At 42.5% G+C, this 17088-nt stretch overlaps 3 protein-coding genes and 1 long non-coding RNA gene across 8 annotated transcripts; 2 read left to right on the forward strand and 2 right to left on the reverse strand.

The window, feature by feature from the left end:
- Window positions 1-342: 342 nt before the first annotated feature.
- Window positions 343-12593, reverse strand: MRPL30 (mitochondrial ribosomal protein L30). Its single transcript, XM_071745460.1, has 5 exons — window positions 12511-12593; window positions 3013-3084; window positions 1492-1638; window positions 607-680; window positions 343-518 (listed from the first exon to the last, which is right to left on the reverse strand). The coding sequence occupies exons 2-5, from the start codon at window positions 3067-3069 to the stop codon at window positions 386-388; spliced, it is 411 nt and encodes a 136-aa protein (XP_071601561.1). The 5' UTR covers window positions 3070-3084; window positions 12511-12593; the 3' UTR covers window positions 343-385.
- On the forward strand, window positions 3772-9673 carry MITD1 (microtubule interacting and trafficking domain containing 1). Of its 5 annotated transcripts, none has more exons than XR_011726199.1 (8): window positions 3835-4038; window positions 4303-4404; window positions 4517-4665; window positions 4747-4833; window positions 5414-5529; window positions 5875-5935; window positions 8368-8566; window positions 9004-9673. XR_011726199.1 is itself a non-coding variant. In XM_071745446.1 (7 exons), the coding sequence occupies exons 1-7, from the start codon at window positions 3885-3887 to the stop codon at window positions 6106-6108; spliced, it is 753 nt and encodes a 250-aa protein (XP_071601547.1). In that variant the 5' UTR covers window positions 3772-3884; the 3' UTR covers window positions 6109-7711. The 5 variants fall into 5 exon arrangements, 3 of the variants coding, with proteins under 3 accessions (XP_071601547.1, XP_071601522.1, XP_071601533.1); XR_011726206.1 differs by having other exon boundaries at window positions 3836-4038; window positions 4529-4665; XM_071745446.1 differs by lacking the exons at window positions 8368-8566; window positions 9004-9673 and adding an exon at window positions 6013-7711 and having other exon boundaries at window positions 3772-4038; window positions 4529-4665.
- LIPT1 (lipoyltransferase 1) lies at window positions 10530-12574 on the reverse strand. Its single transcript, XM_071745410.1, has 2 exons — window positions 12258-12574; window positions 10530-12026 (listed from the first exon to the last, which is right to left on the reverse strand). The coding sequence occupies exon 2, from the start codon at window positions 11758-11760 to the stop codon at window positions 10639-10641; it is 1122 nt and encodes a 373-aa protein (XP_071601511.1). The 5' UTR covers window positions 11761-12026; window positions 12258-12574; the 3' UTR covers window positions 10530-10638.
- Window positions 12594-12605: 12 nt separating the features above from the next.
- Window positions 12606-14108, forward strand: LOC139796921 (uncharacterized). The gene is made up of 2 exons (XR_011726208.1): window positions 12606-12753; window positions 13195-14108. It is a non-coding gene; the product is annotated as an uncharacterized lncRNA (long non-coding RNA).
- Window positions 14109-17088: the final 2980 nt, after the last annotated feature.

The following is a 17088-nucleotide window of genomic DNA, read 5'->3' on the forward strand; positions in this document are numbered from 1 at the left end:
TTCTTTGTACAGTAAAGGTGAAATCACGCACCATCATCATAAACCTTTACTGTTAGCTGGGAAATGTCCTCATCACCATTAGTTAGACCTATTCCACTTACTTCCCTGATTATCTGATGTTATAAATGAAGTTCTCTAATAATTAGACATGAACTGCACTACTCTAGCCACAAAGTTACAACATGAGGAGATAAAGCCTATCATTCTCTTAGTATTTCAAGCAATATTGAATTTTATATTTGTACACATGTAATCCCTCTTTGAATATGAGTGTCACTTATGCCACTCATCCCAGGCAGGGCAGGAATTAATATTACAATTTCACACACACACACACTTAACTCAGGAGTTAAATTATTTATTTTATAAATCCAACCAGCACGCCTTACGACTCAATTGCTTTCTGCTCCACAGGTTTCAGACGCTGTTTAATCACAAGTTCTCCCTTGCTTGTAAGAAATGTGTCTGACATTTCTTCTTCTGTTGGCAATCCATAAGGCAGCTTCAGTGGCTGTATTCTGCTGGCAAAAGAGACTGCTTAGTGAACTCCTGTGACTAGAAGAAAGTCACATTTAGTGTTCCAAATTAAACAGATATTTAACAAACCTTATCAGATGTTTAACAACTTTCAGTTTGGAATTCACAGAAGGAATATTTTTGTGCAGTCTTGGCTGATGTGCCTATTTAAAGGACAGAACAGGTTTTACAAATGCATCACCGAATCCCAAATCTCTGTTCACTAAACTTTTCACACTATCAGTAAAAACATAAGCCACATTTGCAAATATAACATATAGAAATGTAATGCATCAAGAACATCTACAAAAATATGAAATAAAAACTTGACCCAATTTGATTCCAGTAAAATGACAAATTTATCTTTATTCCCATTACATTATCACATTATTAAATTTTTTCCAGCTGCTAAAAAATACTATAAATGTAAACACAAAGAGTTCAGAGGTAAGGCCACTTTCTTCAGTAAGATCTTGAATTGACCAAGCACATATTTTCTCAGTAATACAATACCAAGTAGATGAATCTTTGCACCATGTGCAGTTGGCCAAAAAAATCTGGATAAACACATATTTGACACAAGCTTAAAAATCTTGGATTTGAAAGCCATTCCATTAATAACTGATTCTTATTAAATATTGCAGATACGCAAATAATGTGACCCACAAGGGAAACTGAATTCAATTATTTACAAATCTACTTTTACTGTTTTAGCAGAAATCTTCAGATAAATTTCTCCATACTCTGAATTTCTCCATATTCTGAATTCCTACTAAAAGGACACTTGCCATTAATGTTCCTCTCACCTCTGAAACACATCATCAATTTCTCAATAACATTTATAGCAGCTGTAAAGCAAGCCAACTTTCGTGACTAAAAAAATGAGGTCCTTAAAAAAAAACCCATCATCTTAGTTCTACCCTAGGTTTCTATATTTCTGATATACAAAATAAGTATAAGGAACAACAATCATACTTTATCCAGTCCCAGATCATGTATTATCTTCTTTTCCCAATATGGGCGACCGATTACACTTTTTATTCTAGTAATAACATGGATTTGGTGGGGCTGCTCAGGGTCACCTCCATACTTTTCATGATCTCCAGGCCGTGGCTGAATTACCTAGAATAAGAAATTAATAAAAACAGAGGTTTTTTTCCTAAATATCTGATTATAGTTAACTCTCTAAACTCAGTTCAACCTTAGTAAATTTCCTACATGTTTAACCATCTTTCTTTTCAGGTCAAAGCACCAACATAAAAACATTAAGACAAAAATATTTTTATAATGCTTTGCTGATTAAAACATGCAAATGCAATTTCATACACCAGCAAAACACTTAATTCACATGCACCTCATTGAAGAGCCTCTGCTTAGCTTCTGAACAGCTTAAGGCTTTAAGAATTAATGTAAGGAAGAGAGTCAACTGACAGTAGACAGACCAGTACTGTTTAATGACTTTGTCAGAGACACAGACAATGGCATTGAGTGCATCCTCAGTAAGTTTGCCAATGACACAAGCTGTGTGCTGCAGTGGATTCACTTGAGGGAAGGAATGCCATCCAGAGGGACCTTAACAGGTTTGAGACATGGGCCAGTGCAAAGTGCACGAGGTTCAACAAGGCCAAGTGCAAGGTCTAGCATCTGGGTCAAATTAATCCAAGGCTACAACTACAGAGTGGGCTGAGAGTAGCCCTGAAGAGAAGGACCTGAGGGTGTTGAGTGATGAGAAGCTCAACATGAGCTGGCAGTGCACTCATGGAGCTCAGGTGCAACCTAGGATGCATCAAGAGGAGCGTGGCCAGCAGATCACCTCAAGAGAGGCAATTCTCCCCTTCTGTTCTCCACCTGTGAGACCCCACCTCGAATACTGCATCCAGTTTTGGTGTCCCTGCCATAAGGATGCAGACCTGTTGGAAAGAGGTCAGACAAGGGCCACAAGGATGATCCAGGGGGTGCAACACCTCTGCTACAAGAAGAGCCTGAGGAAGCTGGGACTGTTCAGCTTGAAGAAGAGAAGACTCCAGGGGTAACTAATAGCTGCCTTCCAATATTTGAAGGGAACCTCCAGAAAGACCAGAGGATGACTTTTCATAAGAGTGTCCAGTGACACGACAAGAGGAAATGGTTTTAAACTTAAAGATAAGAGGTTTAGACTGGATATTAGGAAGAAGTTATTTAGTACAAACTGGTGAGACTCTGGAAGAGACTGCCTAGAGAAGCTGTGGACGTCCTCTCCTTAGAGGTGTTCAAGGCCAGGTTGGATAAGGCTTTGAGCAACTGCCCCTTAGATTTGAGCCCTGAGACCCAACAGCACTGGTGACCAGTTGCCAGGAAGATGTAGCTCCATTCTCTACAACACTTGGAGACCTGCCCTTTACCCAGTGCACCATGAACCTGCTCATCTCACAGTTTCTAGAATATGCGATACCACAGAAAGCACAGAATTAAGCACGTTAATGCCTGTAGTAGCTTCTCAATTACTGAAGCACATACCCAGTCTGGAATTCTCGACCTGGTGAAGAGACAACGAGCCCACACTGCGGACACCATCCTCTTCCCCAGCACCTGCAAAGAGAGGGCATAACTTGTCTGCACTTCCCTTATAGCTCTTCGTACTTGCAAACAGATCACACTACCGCTAAGACTCTCATCGCACATATCCTGCGTGTACGACATCTCCCAAAGGTTGAAAACCACACTGTGCTGACAACGGGCGCCACAGGCCCCTCGGCCTTTCCAACAGCCGCAGCCTCCTCAAGGGACACCGACGGGGCTCTGCGGCCGTGGCGCTCCGAGGGGACAGAAGTTCGCAGCAGCGTCAAGTCCGAGCCACCCGTAACCGACTCTAACCCCTCTCTCCTTTCCCCCCTCAGCAGCGGCTACAGGGCTCCGGCAGGGCCCGCTCCCCACCACCCCTCGTCGCCTCACGGGAGAGGCCCCCGCCACCTCAGCACCAGACGGAGCGAATACAGCCAGAGCCGCGGCGCCAAGTACCGCGTTCAGCTCCACCCACCCCGGGCCCAACATTACCCCAACCCGGGCCACAACCTTCTAATGGGTTACGTGCCCCAGGCCCACACTACCCACCGCCCCAGCCGCCATCTCGACGCTCTGCCTTCCGCCCAGGCACCAAGGCCACGGCACTTCAGTTCCGCGGCTGCGGAAGGACAAGAGCGCGGCACACTCCCCTTTCCCTCCTCCTCCTCCGCGGTGGTTTCTATTCCCCAGCAGCCGATGAGGCGGAGCGCAGGCGCAGTAATACCCACCACACCACCACTCCCCCAAAACACCCTCTCCATCCTCTCCCCCCACCCCCCCCCGCCTCCGTGGCCCCTGTCCCAGTCTCCGTCCCCGGCGTGGCTCCCATGTCGCGGGCCGGGGGTGATGGCACCGCGGCGCTGGAGCGTGCCGGGGCGGAGACGGTGAAGCGGGCGGTGGAGCTGGACCTGGCGTCTCGTTTCCAGGAGTCGCTGGTGTGCTACCAGGAGGGCATCGACCTCCTGCTGCAGGCGGTGAAAGGTACCAGGCGGGCGAGGGGCGGTTGGCAGCCGTTGGCTGCAGCCGTTGGGGCGGTTGGCTGTGGGAAACCGCCAGCCAGGGGTGGTTTTGAGGAGAAACGAGGCGTGTTTGGGGCCGAGGACCGGCCCCGGTAGCCCATCGCCTCCCGGGGAGGGAGAGGAAAGCTGGCGTTCTCTCCTCGGGAGAGAAGGGGCCGGGAAGGGATCAGGCCCCCGCGCCTCTCCTGTCTCCGGGAGAACCGGCATGTCTGCTTCTGATCCACAGCCACCAAAGATGAGTCCAAAAAGCAACGTTTCCGGCAGAAAATATCTGAGTACATGACCAGAGCTGAAGACATTAAAAAGCACATTGAAAAAGAAAAACGAGGTATGGAGCTGTGGCGTATCCCTTTGCGTTTAAACACCTATTGTTAAGTGAGCATTTTATGGGCGAGGTGGTTAACACGGGAACTATGTCATGACCTTTACTGAAAAATAAGACTTCTTTTCAGATGGCAAGTATCATAAACAGATCAGGATAGAGGCAAATGCAACGGGTTTCAGCTATGAAAAACTTTTCCAAGAGTACCTGACTGAAATTGTTTCTGAAGTTTGGGTGGAGGACCCATATATTAGATCTGTTCATCAGGCAAGTAGATATTCAGCGTAACTGACACGGATGTCACTACTAAAAAATTCCAAGTTGCTAAATTAAATAAAAATTTTACAGTTGTATAACTTCCTACGATTCTGCGAGATGCTAGTTAAGGGGCCATGCAAAGTGAAAACAATCCACCTCCTCACTTCCTATGATGAAGTAAGTATCTCAACTTTGGTTTCTATTTCCTCCTAGGTGATTTATAGGTGATACCACATACAAATATATATATAGACACACAAAATACTTATTTTTTGAAATACAGATTTGTTCTTGTTAGACTGAGGCTCTAAGGCCTTCAGTAGAAAACACAGATTAAAGAGAAAAATAAAAATAGCTGAACTTAGGTAATTGTCTAAGTGCTGAGTTTTTTGATAATTCTCATGAGTTCTTGCTAGGCAGCATCTTGAATGGAAAAAATATTTTTATTAAAGTTTGATGAGCTGAAACCTCTCAAGCTTGCACTGCATTTACTTTGGCTTAAACAGTAATTCGTATCTACTTTTGAAGTCAGCTCTTCCTCCACATCCCTTGACAGGTGTACCTGTAGTCTGTCTGGTTTTTATACTGTCTTTGAATCTGCAAATCTGCCATCACTCAATTTACTTTCTTTTGGTTTAAATTACTACTAAAAAGGCTTTATAGGTGACTTTAGAAAGATGTGACCAGAAGTAGAATATATGTTTAAAAAAAAAAAAAGCTCTATCATATTACTTTTCCTTTCTTTTACTTTTAACAGGGTTGTGGGAAGAGTCAGCAGATAAGTGGCTTGGAAGAAATAAAACAATCATTGATGAATTACGGAATAACACTGAATATTGCATTTTCATCTTCATTACATGATCGAGAAATTAGGTGGGTGGTATAAAATATTGGCAAATGCCAGTTAGTTGAAGTCAAACAATTTAACCTTAACTTTTAAGACAATTTCTAATTACAGCTGTAGTCAGTGGCCATCATTGGCTAAAATAAAAAATCAAAAGCCCCCTGTAGTTTCATGTTTTCTAACCATGAATGTAATAGTAGAACTCTTTTTAGACAGGAGCAGTGTCTTCCATGGTTTATACAGGTATTGGCTATGCTAGGAAATAATTGTGACTGAAACAAGGAGTTTGTGCATCATGTGAATGTAACTATGCTATATAATTTATGCTATATAATTTAACATGCAGTACTCAAATTTGTGAATTTTTAAAACAGATTCAACAATGGATGGATGATTAAGATTGGAAGGGGTCTTGATTATTTTAAGAAACCACAGGTAAGAATGCTTTGGCCTCTTAAGTTGTAGAAGAGCTCATTCTGTGTTCATCATGTCAATTCTATTAATTTCTGCAGGGTCGTTACAGCATTGGATACTGTGACTTGGACTTGCGACCTTGTCATGAGACAACAGTGGATATCTTCCATACTAAGCATACAAAGAAAGCGTGATCAGATATGACTGCTTTTAATGAGTGTTTTTATAAGCAAAAAAATGTAAGACTGGGAGATGCTGCTTGAGTCCAACTGCCCACCCTCAAAAGCAACTCTTTGAAGTACTTACTCCATCACAGCTTTCATAATCTACAGGTTTAAGTACATTTACTCCACTGTACTTCTCCCATAATCTGAATTAATTTGATCTTGATTTTATAACAGATCCTCAGTACTGTCTCTCAAAGGCCTCTTTACTGTCATAGCTGCTTTTGCAATTAATTTTGTCTCGAGCAAATTTTTTTCTTTATATTTTTAATTGACCACCTCACAGACATTTGAAGCTGGTCTGCTACATGTCCTCTTTTATAAGCAGACTTATTTATTTCCTATAATTCCTGAATTCCAGTCATGACTACTGTTCTGCTGAGTTTTGCTCAATCTGTAATACTTGATTTCACAGACTTTACTAGTAACCCCAAATCTAATTTGACAAATTCTATTTGCCAAGCTCCTTGCATAAAAATATTGTATTGTTCACTAGACAGATGCTTAAGGGTTGCCTGATGTCTCTCTGTATGATGGATTTTGGGCTGGAAAGGATGCAAACAGCTGTGTTCTTTTCACTGTCACTGTCACTGCTGTAGGTTTTTATGCTCTGTGATGTATGGTCACATTCCTGATTTCCATCCTTTGCCATTAGGTGTGGAAAGGTTCTATGATCTTTTCCCAATCTTTTTCCCTGACTTGCAAGTTTAATGCCCTTCTAGCTAGTCAGTCCAGTCTGAACTGCAGTAAGCTAATTCCTTGCTACTAAGATAGCACTCTGAAAAAATAATTTATTTTTAAATTATTCCAGAAGTTGTATACCTTGAAACTTTCTTGTTAATAATGATTCTAAGGAATATGCTAATTGGAAAAAAAAAAGTCTGTTCCTTGTCTTTCTAAATCCTTTGGGAACCAGAAGGCATCACCTGAGCTGTTGCTGCTTTTTCTTATACAAGAGTTCTTGATCATTGTCAGCAAGAGTATGGCAAAGTCGTATATTTTGACATGAAGAACAGGCAGTGGCCTCTTTTGCAAATCCCATCAAAATATTTTCAGCTTCTGGATTGACAGGTGCCTTACACTTTCTGCATCCTGGAATGCAATATTCTAGTAGTATGCTCATTGCTAGAACTTCTTCTCTCCTCTTTCTTTTTCCTGATGCCTAGTGTATCCCATTATCTTTTTTTTTTTTTTCTTAATTGCTTTATTCTTATTTTGCCTTGTTCATCTAATGCTGCTATTCTTTTGCCTCTAAGGCAACAAAAGTATTCCACAGCTATCAAGAAGAAACAGAGCTGGCCTTTGCCTTCTTCTATGGGTCACAATGCCAGCGCCGCCTTTATCTTTCTGCATAATGATGTCTCAGCTTCCAATGTTTCCAAAGCTTTCAGTTTTTTCCAATAACACGTGCCATAGAAAATGTATGCTCATTCCTCCCCCCAGACATTCCATAAAAGCTCCCTGGCTTGCTGCTGTGATACTAGGTTTCTAATCACTGTTGTCAATTTTATTCAGTTGTGTATAATATATGCCTATTTTTAATGGGAATAAAGGTTATTTTTTATTATTTGTAGTTTTAGTCATCTGTTTCAATTCTTCTCTGCACTAACTCAAGGAAGCTGGGTAAGGCCTTACAGATCAGCTGTGTTTGGGACAAGGTTCACTATAAATTCAGTACGCTTCCTTATGTGAAGCTTTGGATCTTTTAACCCAGTCCAGCAATTTCAGACATGCAGTAGCAAAATAAAAAGCCACTTTAAATTTCTTTAGATCAACTTTAAATTTCAGTACTGAATTGGAAATCAAAATTAAAAAATTTATGCTTTCTGCATTTTGTAATACAATATGCCTCTCTGTTCTAGCAGTAAGCCCCTATGATGTGTTCCTCTACAAATACTACAAGAGGCAAGCATGACCTTCTCCCCTCTTGCCTGTTCATCGCTAGAATGTTTTCTCTGTTTTCCAAATAGACTTAATTTGGCAGCTAAGGCTATGGCTTTCCTTGCACATCTCATGGATATGCAGTATTAGTACATAATGTACAACTCAAGCCTTTGGTGATGTACCAGTTGGTGCTGCACTGCAATTTTTACCTGTAAGTCTTTTATCTCTGACAAGTTCCTTCACAGTCAATAGGAACACCATTAATGAAGAAAAATGAGAATCAATGAATGGCTAAAAAATATTATCAGAACAATCTAAGAATGCTGTTCTTTTTACCAACTCCAGGCCATGCTTTCCGGTGCTGTGCCTTGTGCTAATGTAGTCAGGTCATCAGCTGGATTGTGCAGACAAGACTACGCCTCCTGGCATCATCTGTGGAGATGAGCTTAAGCCACCTTCCCTGCTGCAGTCAGCTGAGTTCAGTCCTGCAGTGCAACTGTTCGGGGCTGGATTGCCACCCACTGGCTGCTGTCCTAAGCTAAAGGTAGGTCACTCCTGCTGTGTAATTTCCTCCTACTGAGAATTGGTCAGCCAGCTATCTTTTAAAGAGGACAGTGTACAAGTAACAGTTAAACCTTATATGCCTTGGCAGGACTTGCTTGTTAATATTTGCAGCAAATGTATTGTCTGCACAATTTAGTTAGCAAAGTACTGAAGTATTCATAAAAAGATGCTGTCTAGAGCTTCCCAAGCTGACTGTCTAGATGCTCCTTACCTGAAGAATTTCAGTTGCTGCTGTTACTTACCCCATCCTGCTTATTTGACAGATTGGGGAGGAACAAACTGTGTAGTGTAGAAGTACATAAACTCTGTAACTGCATCAGTTAGCAGAGAGCCTATCAGCAGAGGCTCTCTGCTGCTGTGTTCTCTCCTATGGCAATGAACTGCTGGTGTTTTGACCTCATCAAAACTGCATTCCAGGTACTCTGAGACAGAATTTGATGCCAGGACTTGGATTTGCATGTCCTGCTCCACCTAGGAGGAGTGCCAACTGATCCTTGCCAAAGCCACTTAAAAAGATAAGCAATCTTTCGAAATCCTGACTGGACCTCCAGCTGAAGGTTGTCTGTATGGACACCAAAAATGCTGGAAGTCGCAAGTCCTTATGGACCTAACCGTAAGTACAGCAGGATTCAGTCACCCTAACTTTACACCCAACTTTTCCTCCATGCCACAGCCTCAGAAACATGATTAGGACAGCCTGAAGGACATAAACATAATTGTTCCTTCGCTTTCTTTAGGCCAGACTGGTCCTTATTTATCTCGCCCTATTAAAAGCAACACTGTTTTTTGCCTAATACTTGTAATTTCTCAATTCACTTCACGTGCCTCTGATTTTCCTGCAGTTCCCTTTGGTAGTAATAAATGCTGTTGGGATTTCAGGACAATCCGTGTATCACCTGTTAGCAATGCAACTAGCTCTATTGTTCAAGGGCAGCTTGGTGAAGAAAGAGTTGTATAATTTAAAGGTATATGCACGCTGTAGCTGCCTCATTTGGGCAGAGTTCCCATCAGCACTCTTGTCACTGGTGTGCAGGGTTCTCTTCTTCAGGTATAGAAATAAACTGCTTCTGTTCTGACCTGATCAAAATTGCATTCTGCTTATTTGACAACAACAGTGAAATACATATGCAGTCTTTCTTTCATAATGTTACTTCATACTGAGCTATTATTTTTACTTAACAGGAAAACTGTCATTTTCAGTTCACTGTTGCCTTTCAGTAGCAAATCTTTTCCTGAGTGGTAACATAAGGAAGCTGTTTCTCCTAGATCTGTATTTGCAAGCGTATTTCCTAATACGGAGGACGTATTCCCACTTTTATCTTAGATACGGGTTCCTATGGCTGCAGTGACTCCTGGCTTTGTGCCAGGCAGTGCAGGTACAAAGGAGGCACAGATGGCCTCTGTCCCAGTTTGCCTCTCCTGTCCTCATCATAGAAAGCCTCACAATGAACCCTGTAATCCTCACACCCCCCTTTTGCACATGCGTAGACAGCAGCCCTAATCCATGGTGGAACTGCAGGACTGATTCCCTATAAAGCATAAATCTTAGCTTACTCTCTGCTTGTGATGGGGAAAAGGGTCACCAGTACTCTGCAAGAACTGACTTTAAACCAGAATCCAGGGGGACATCCAGGCTGAGACATAGCCTTTGAGCTACTATGTGCACAGAGGGGAGTGCAGGCTGGGGGATCCAGTGCAGCAGCACAGTGGCAGCTTTCCATCTGCCCTGTCCATCTGCATATAACATTTGTACATTCTATGATAAAGAGAGTGTGGGATGCCACTAGTATTTTCCCCTGGTTTAAGCAGCAGTGTCATCTGTCAACACAGTGATACAGGGCTACAGCTTACTATGGTGGCTTGCATCCTACAGTTTGGGAACCTTGGGTGCAGGCAGCATAAAGTCTAATTGCTAGTAAGTAATATTAAGCAAAAGTACCAGATTAAACATGACTGATAGCAGAAAAAATCTGCTTGTGGAATTGTTTTGTTTTCAATAAATTAAATGAAAAAAAGCATCAGATGTTTAAACTTAATTTTTCAAAATGCAAGTCACATTAACATCGTCATATTCTCACATAGCAGATTCCATCTGCTGTGCAACTCACTGTCTTGTGGACACACTCTTGGTAATGTAGTTGTTAGTGCAGTGGTTTCATTTGGGCAAAACTTGCTGCCTGTAAGGCTCTTCACCAGTTCACTGCACAATGCTGGGGGCAGCCACTGCTCTGGCAGGTCAATGTTACAGACTTCAATCCTTCCATGCTTTACATCCATGTCTACTTTAACATCAAGAACAGAATCTTGATAGACCAAGTTAAAACAAGTACTAATACTGAACTTGGGTGTTCTTCCATAAACCCATTCCCAGGTTTGCAGTTCTTTCATTTTGTTATTAATTCCAGGAAGCATAGTCTCATCAGCTGGATTTATTAAGCTGATATGATGATCTATTTGGTGTTGTGCAGCATATTCTTCAGCAATAGCATCCAAGAGCATCTCACATGTTAAACTAGGATCCTCTTCAAAGAGATTTTTCACTGAGGCAGGCACACTAGGTGTGGCATTGCTTTTTAGCCCTCTATAAGGGCTTGTTAGCACAGAAGAGAGAACAAACTTATCTGCGTTACAGAGTAAGGTACAGTGGTGATAAGCAGCTGTCCCTCCCAGCTTTGCAGCAGTCCCTGAGATTTTGTATTGCCTATCTAGCAAGATGTCATATCTGTCGGTGACGTGTACATCTAACTGGGGACGCAAGCCTTTCAGTGCCTTCACAACTAGCTTCAGGTTTTCCATTCGTTCATATTTTTTTCTTGTTGTGAAGAAAGTCAAATTGATATTGCCTAAGTCATGGTAAACTGTCCCTCCTCCACTTCTTCTCCTAGCTAGTTTTATATTTTTTTGCCTCATTAGCCTAAGGTTGCATTCCTGCCAGGGATTCTGATGTCTCCCTATTACCACAGCAGGGGAATTTCTCCAAAGGAAAAGGACAGGCCGGTTCTCTAAGTTCATGTGGTCATGGATCCAGTCTTCCACTGCTAGATTTTGGTAAACATCATTAGAAATAGACTGGATAATGAGGCCTCCAGTTGTTGTGCTTCTGAAACCAGCTTTTGGGGTCCTGAAGATGCAGGATAGCTGAAGGCAGTTCTTTAAGGACGACTGGAGTACCATGTTTTAATAACTGGTCAGTAAACGAAAGGAATACTTGATCTAGTAGAACTCAATGTGGCAAGTGCACAACCCGCTGCTGTGCCAGAAACAAACTGCCAGGGGCTATCGTGATGCAGTCATGCTCTTCCCAAAGCAGCAATGTGCCTCCCTCCACGGACGTAAGTTACAAGGCATTTCTCCTCTTGAAGTAATTACGCCCTTCGACCCTGACGTATGCTTAACAAGACAGCTGCTGTTGTCAGAGTAGCTTCTCGCAGTCCTTGGTGCTTAAAGGACCAAAGGAAAAAACAGAATTAAAATGCGTGTTTTTCCCTTACTAAATAGCTATGCGAATACAATTTTACTAAGCATTTAGTACTCCGGATTGCTTTCTATTGATCTGGTAAGAAAGCACAGGACCAACAAGTTCACGGAACTTGTCGGGTCTGTGACGAGCCAGAGAGGCGCTGGCTGCCCGGGGCTTGCAGCGCCCTACCGGAGGGCGAGACGAGTCCTACCGAAAGTCCGGGCAAACCCCGCAGAGACACGGGAGCCGGCACCACTCGCTGCTGACCCCGGCGCCATTTCAGTCTTGGCGCAGGTACACCACGGCGGCTCCTCCCGAGAGGCAGTGACTCCCCTCGGCAGTCACTCCTCACCGTAAGGCTCCCCGAAGGGCAGCAGAACCGGACCCCGGACCCGTCCTCCGATCCCCCCCCACCTCCTCAGCCAACGGCCGGCCCTGCGTGCGGGCTGTGAATCGTTACTCACGGCAGGGAGGAGCGAAGCGGTCACGGCGGCCCTGCAGCTGCCGGGGGAGCGGCTTCCGGTTCCCGAGGTGAGGGGTGCTGGGGCGGGAGGCCGGGGCGGACGCGGGACGTGGGGCTGCGATCCGGGGGGAGGCTGGGGACGAGAGGGGAGGCAAGCAGGAAACCCGGCGCACCCTGGTGGTGGAGGGCTGTAGGCGGCTTGTGGCGCTGGGGTGAGAACAGAGGGAAGCGGCGTCCTGAGGTGGTGAGCGGTGTTGGGGGTATTGCTACTCATAGCGCCAGCGGAGCGTGGTACCCCTGTGGGAGGCCGAGTCATGGAACCACAGAGTGGTTTGGGTTGCCAGGGACCTTAAAGATCATTTTGTTCCAGCCCATGACCTCTTACTAGACCAAGTTACTCAAAGGCCCATCCAGCCTTGCCTTGAACAATTACAGGGAAGGGGCAGCCACAACTTCCCTGGGCAACTTGTGCCAGTGTCTCATCACCTACACAGTAAAGAATTTCTTCATAATATGTAATCTAATTCTACCCTCTCCGTTTAAAGCTCTCATTGTATCACTACAAGGCCTTGTAAAAAGCCCCTCCCCAGCTTTCCTGTAGTTCCCTCCCAGTACAGGAAAGCTACTATAAGGTCTCTCTGCAGCCTTTTCCAGGCTGAACAATTTTCTCAACCTGTCCTTGTAGGAAAGGTGCTCCAGCCCTCTGATCATCTTTGTGGCCCTCCTTCGGACTCACTCGAACAGCTCCATGGCTTTCTTGTGTTGAGGGCTCCAGAACTGGACACAGTACTACAAGTGGGATCTCACCAGAGCAGATTAAAAGGGGGGGACTCACCTCCCTTGATCCGGTGGCCACGTTTCTTTCGATGTAGTGTACAGCGGGCTTTCTGGGCTGCAAGTGTGCACCACCAGCTCACACTGAGCTTTTCATCAGACAACACCCATAAGTCCTTCTCAGGTCTACTTTCAATCTGTTCTCCACCTACCCTTTTTTTGTGTTCAGGATTGCCCTGACCCATGTGCAGGACCTTTCACTTGGCCTTAATGAACTTCATGAAACTGGCATAGGCCCACATCTCAAGAAGGGGCAAGAATGATCAGCTGCTGTGCAGCCAAGTATGTTAAGACTCTTCAGCCTTGTGAAAAACAAAACAAACAAAACCCCCACAAACAGACCTTCTATGGTAAGAGATTTTAAAACTGTAAGTGGTGTTAAAGACAGTAGGTTGGAATTGATCTTTACTGCCTCTCCCAACATGGTAACTGTGAAGCATGGGTTCATGCCAGAAAGAGGCAGATGCACAGTGAATAAAACGAATCGTTCTTAGTGCAAGACCCAGTGGTGCAATTCCCTGCCACTGGATGTTCTGGAGCTTTTGTGAGTTCAAAAGGAGACTGAACAAGTTAACAGAAATGCACAGAGCCTTGTCAAATATAAAGAAGCGACAAATGGCATTTTAGAAGACATAGAAACTACATGTTAATAGCATAATTCATTAACAAGCTGGAAATGGACAAACTCTAGCTAATTACAGATGTATGGCATTGTCCTCAGATGTGCACTGATTTAAAGTATTATTAAAGCCTTTGGCTGTAACTCCTCTTCGGGAGCTGTTGCTAATGCTCAACACTACTAATAGAATTTTTTATCCACAGTAGTATCTATATGGACAAATATGTGCTATATACCTCTTGCTGGTGCACATGTATTCATAAAGAATATATTGTATGCTTTTATTTCTCATTCCTCCTCACTATTGGAGTCCCGAGACATGAAGATGTGAGCTTGGTGTTGTTTCCTGATGAAGAACTGGATCATTAAGAGCATAATAGTTCCTTACCATAGTCTTAAACTGTGAGTGTAGAAAGTAACAAATGATCACTAGATATGTGCTGGTGGTGATTAGTGGGAGAAACAGACTGTAAAAGGAGTCTGACATGGCATGTATATCAGCATTTGGCAGGTTGAGTTACCACATTTAAAAAAAATAATGTTGGTAATTATTTTAAGCCTTTTGAAATGGTCATAACATTGCTAGATCTAGTCTGATAACTTTTCACTGGTGTGAACTATACTGTAATGCATAGGGTAAAAAGCAGGTGGAATTTGTCTGTAAAAATGTGTTTACTGTTCCAAATACTGGGAAATCAGCTCTTGAGGCATTTGGCAGAATCCAAAAGTGAAGCTGGCCACTGTAACACTGGTCAGAGGAAGTGAAATGAATCTTGTGAGACTTTTGATGTTAATAAAAATTGCAGCATCGTTTGTTCATGTTTTGCTGCTTGACTCATGGAATTTGCAATGTGGCATTCCTTCATCTTTGCCACGGGGTGTCACTAAAAGTATACTGTGAGCTGTTACACTGTGTTTCAAGTTTAAAAATTATGGTCTAATCAAGGCAACTCTCTATTTCTTTAATTAGAACAAGAATTTACTAAAAATGTAAAGTGTGCGGAATCCAAGGTGGACCTGTGAAAATGGCATGGGTCTGGTTGGGATGGACTAAAGGATAAAACACACATGCAGCAATATATACCTTTTCTGGAAAATGGCTGTTGTTGAAGAAAAACTCAGATGACTAGACATATTTGGGCAATAATAAAAAAAAAATACAAATTTATAAACAGGATGTTAAAGCATAAGCCAGCAGAAGATCCTGAGACACACATAAAGTCTTAGAATATTACATGGCAGGATTCAGCAAAAATACTTCAGTGACACCTGTTCCAGTACTTGTCTCAGAAACACATGTTTGGGTTCACCCTTTGTGTGTAGAAATCCTGAAACCACTGGGCTTCTCTCCTGTGATGAAAGTTTGAGGCTTATGTCCATCTGCATAGCTAATGTTAGTTTTCACAGAGCTTTGGGCAGCAACCTAATGAGAATGCATTACTTCTTTCATTTTTTGTAGCTGAATTATGCATGAAAATGGGACTCAGGCAAGAGGGAGAAAGAAGGCTCATGTTAGCAGAATAGAAGTTGGGTAAAGTCATAAGAATGCTGCCATTTTCTTCCCTATGGACACAACCAATGGTTTTCTAGAACTTACTTTAAATATTCAACTTGCCAACTGGAGTGTTACCTTAGTTCTGCTTTCTCATCATAAATCTCGAAGTTTTAAAAGTCTTAAGAAATATAACATTATCCCAACTCATTTTATAGAGGTTTTTTCCCATTTTCTGTCATTTCTTAGGACCTCCTTGTAATGACTGGAGGTCTTTGTTTTTCCTGGGCCAGTGAATAAGACAGGCTGCTGCTGTGGCATTATATCCCAGCTGTCCTATAAGCAATTCTGGAGTCATGTTTTACTGCATTCCCATTGCTGTCAACACCAACTGTTTGAACTTCTCATAAGCCAGCTTAGGAAAGGGGCAAGTCTATAAAATAAACACCAACACAAGTAAACATCTCTGCATGTTATGTTGTCTAACAGGACTAGTGTCCTTCTGACTCCTTAAACAGGACATGAGTTCTATTGCAGAAACACACCCTGGATGCCTACTGTAGCCCCAGCAATCCATGTAATTTGGAAGAAATATAACTTCACTCCTAAAATTATTTTTTTAATTAAAATTGTTTTGCCAAAGTTAACAAAACCCTGAAATGTTAGCTTTTAACATATCTTTTGGAGATAAACAAATGCAGAGTCTTCTTTGTTGGTTTCCAGCATACAAAAATTTAGAAAGTAAGACTTACAAGAAATCCAGGATGAGGAGAGGAAAAGAAAGACTTGTTCTTCTTTTTCTGTAAGTTAAAATCTAATTTCTTCTCTTTCTTTGGTTGAGGATCATATTTCAGAGTCATTGCTCACCTCTAATCTCCAAAAAGGTGAGCTCTATCCATGCATGCTTAATAGTGGCAGTTTGCCAAAAAAAAAAAAAAAATCCCTGTCATTTACCCTGCACTATTTCCAAAACATAAAACCTGTGATAATGCCTAACAGGAAACAGAGTATATTTGCTTTGGTTTTTCATCTTGACTTTGGGACTACCTAAAGCAGCCTCAGCAGAGGTAAATAAGACCTTGTGTGTTGGGGTGTAAGAAAGCAAAAGAAATAATTTCTCTCATATGATTTTGTTAATGGAATAAGGAAAAGCAAAATTGGCCTTGTAACACCTCAACATTTTGATTTTACAATGTTTGTAAACCAGTTAACCTGTTAGTCCTAAAATTAAAACACAGGAATGAGTTCAGACTGGGGTTTATCATGTGTGCAAAGGTAATACTTGTCACTGTCAAGAAACAGGCATAATACTAAGAGGAATATTTATTCTGGACAATAAAACGGAGCATACATATTTACAAATACATAGGTAAATTAGATGGGCTTTGGATAGAAGATTTCTAGATTTTTAGGTTTCATTAAAGGAAAGCTATTTTCACTAGATTAAGTCTTTTTTAACTAACACTTGTTTTGTTCTTGTCAAGCCAGAGAGATTGCCTGGCAATTGTTGGAGTTTTCATCTGTAAAAGTGTCTCCCCGGATTTTAGTTTCTGAAAGACATGAGCCTAATTAGAGTAGAGGTGTTCAGCTGAGCTCCCTGAGCTCACTGTCTGTCTGGGCTGATCAGCTGTGGC

The sequence above is a fragment of the Heliangelus exortis genome, chromosome 1 (genome assembly GCF_036169615.1).
Source record: "Heliangelus exortis chromosome 1, bHelExo1.hap1, whole genome shotgun sequence".
NCBI classification, from domain to species: domain Eukaryota; kingdom Metazoa; phylum Chordata; class Aves; order Apodiformes; family Trochilidae; genus Heliangelus; species Heliangelus exortis.

What these genes read in the sequence shown, in the direction of transcription:
- MRPL30 (XM_071745460.1), bottom strand. Translation starts at nt 3,069, where the DNA reads ATGGTGTCCGCAGTGTGGGCTCGTTGTCTCTTCACCAGGTCGAGAATT. An exon ending in ATGATCTGGGACTGGATAAA is followed by an intron (nt 681 to 1,491) that starts GTATGATTGTTG and finishes TCCTTTAAATAG; the next exon opens with GCACATCAGCCAAGACTGCA. An exon ending in GTTGTTAAACATCTGATAAG is followed by an intron (nt 519 to 606) that starts GTTTGTTAAATA and finishes TTTTGCCAGCAG; the next exon opens with AATACAGCCACTGAAGCTGC.
- LIPT1 (XM_071745410.1), bottom strand. Translation starts at nt 11,760, where the DNA reads ATGGTACTCCAGTCGTCCTTAAAGAACTGCCTTCAGCTATCCTGCATC.
- MITD1 (XM_071745421.1), top strand. Translation starts at nt 3,885, where the DNA reads ATGTCGCGGGCCGGGGGTGATGGCACCGCGGCGCTGGAGCGTGCCGGG. An exon ending in CCTGCTGCAGGCGGTGAAAG is followed by an intron (nt 4,039 to 4,302) that starts GTACCAGGCGGG and finishes TCTGATCCACAG; the next exon opens with CCACCAAAGATGAGTCCAAA. An exon ending in ATTATTTTAAGAAACCACAG is followed by an intron (nt 5,936 to 8,367) that starts GTAAGAATGCTT and finishes TACCAACTCCAG; the next exon opens with GCCATGCTTTCCGGTGCTGT.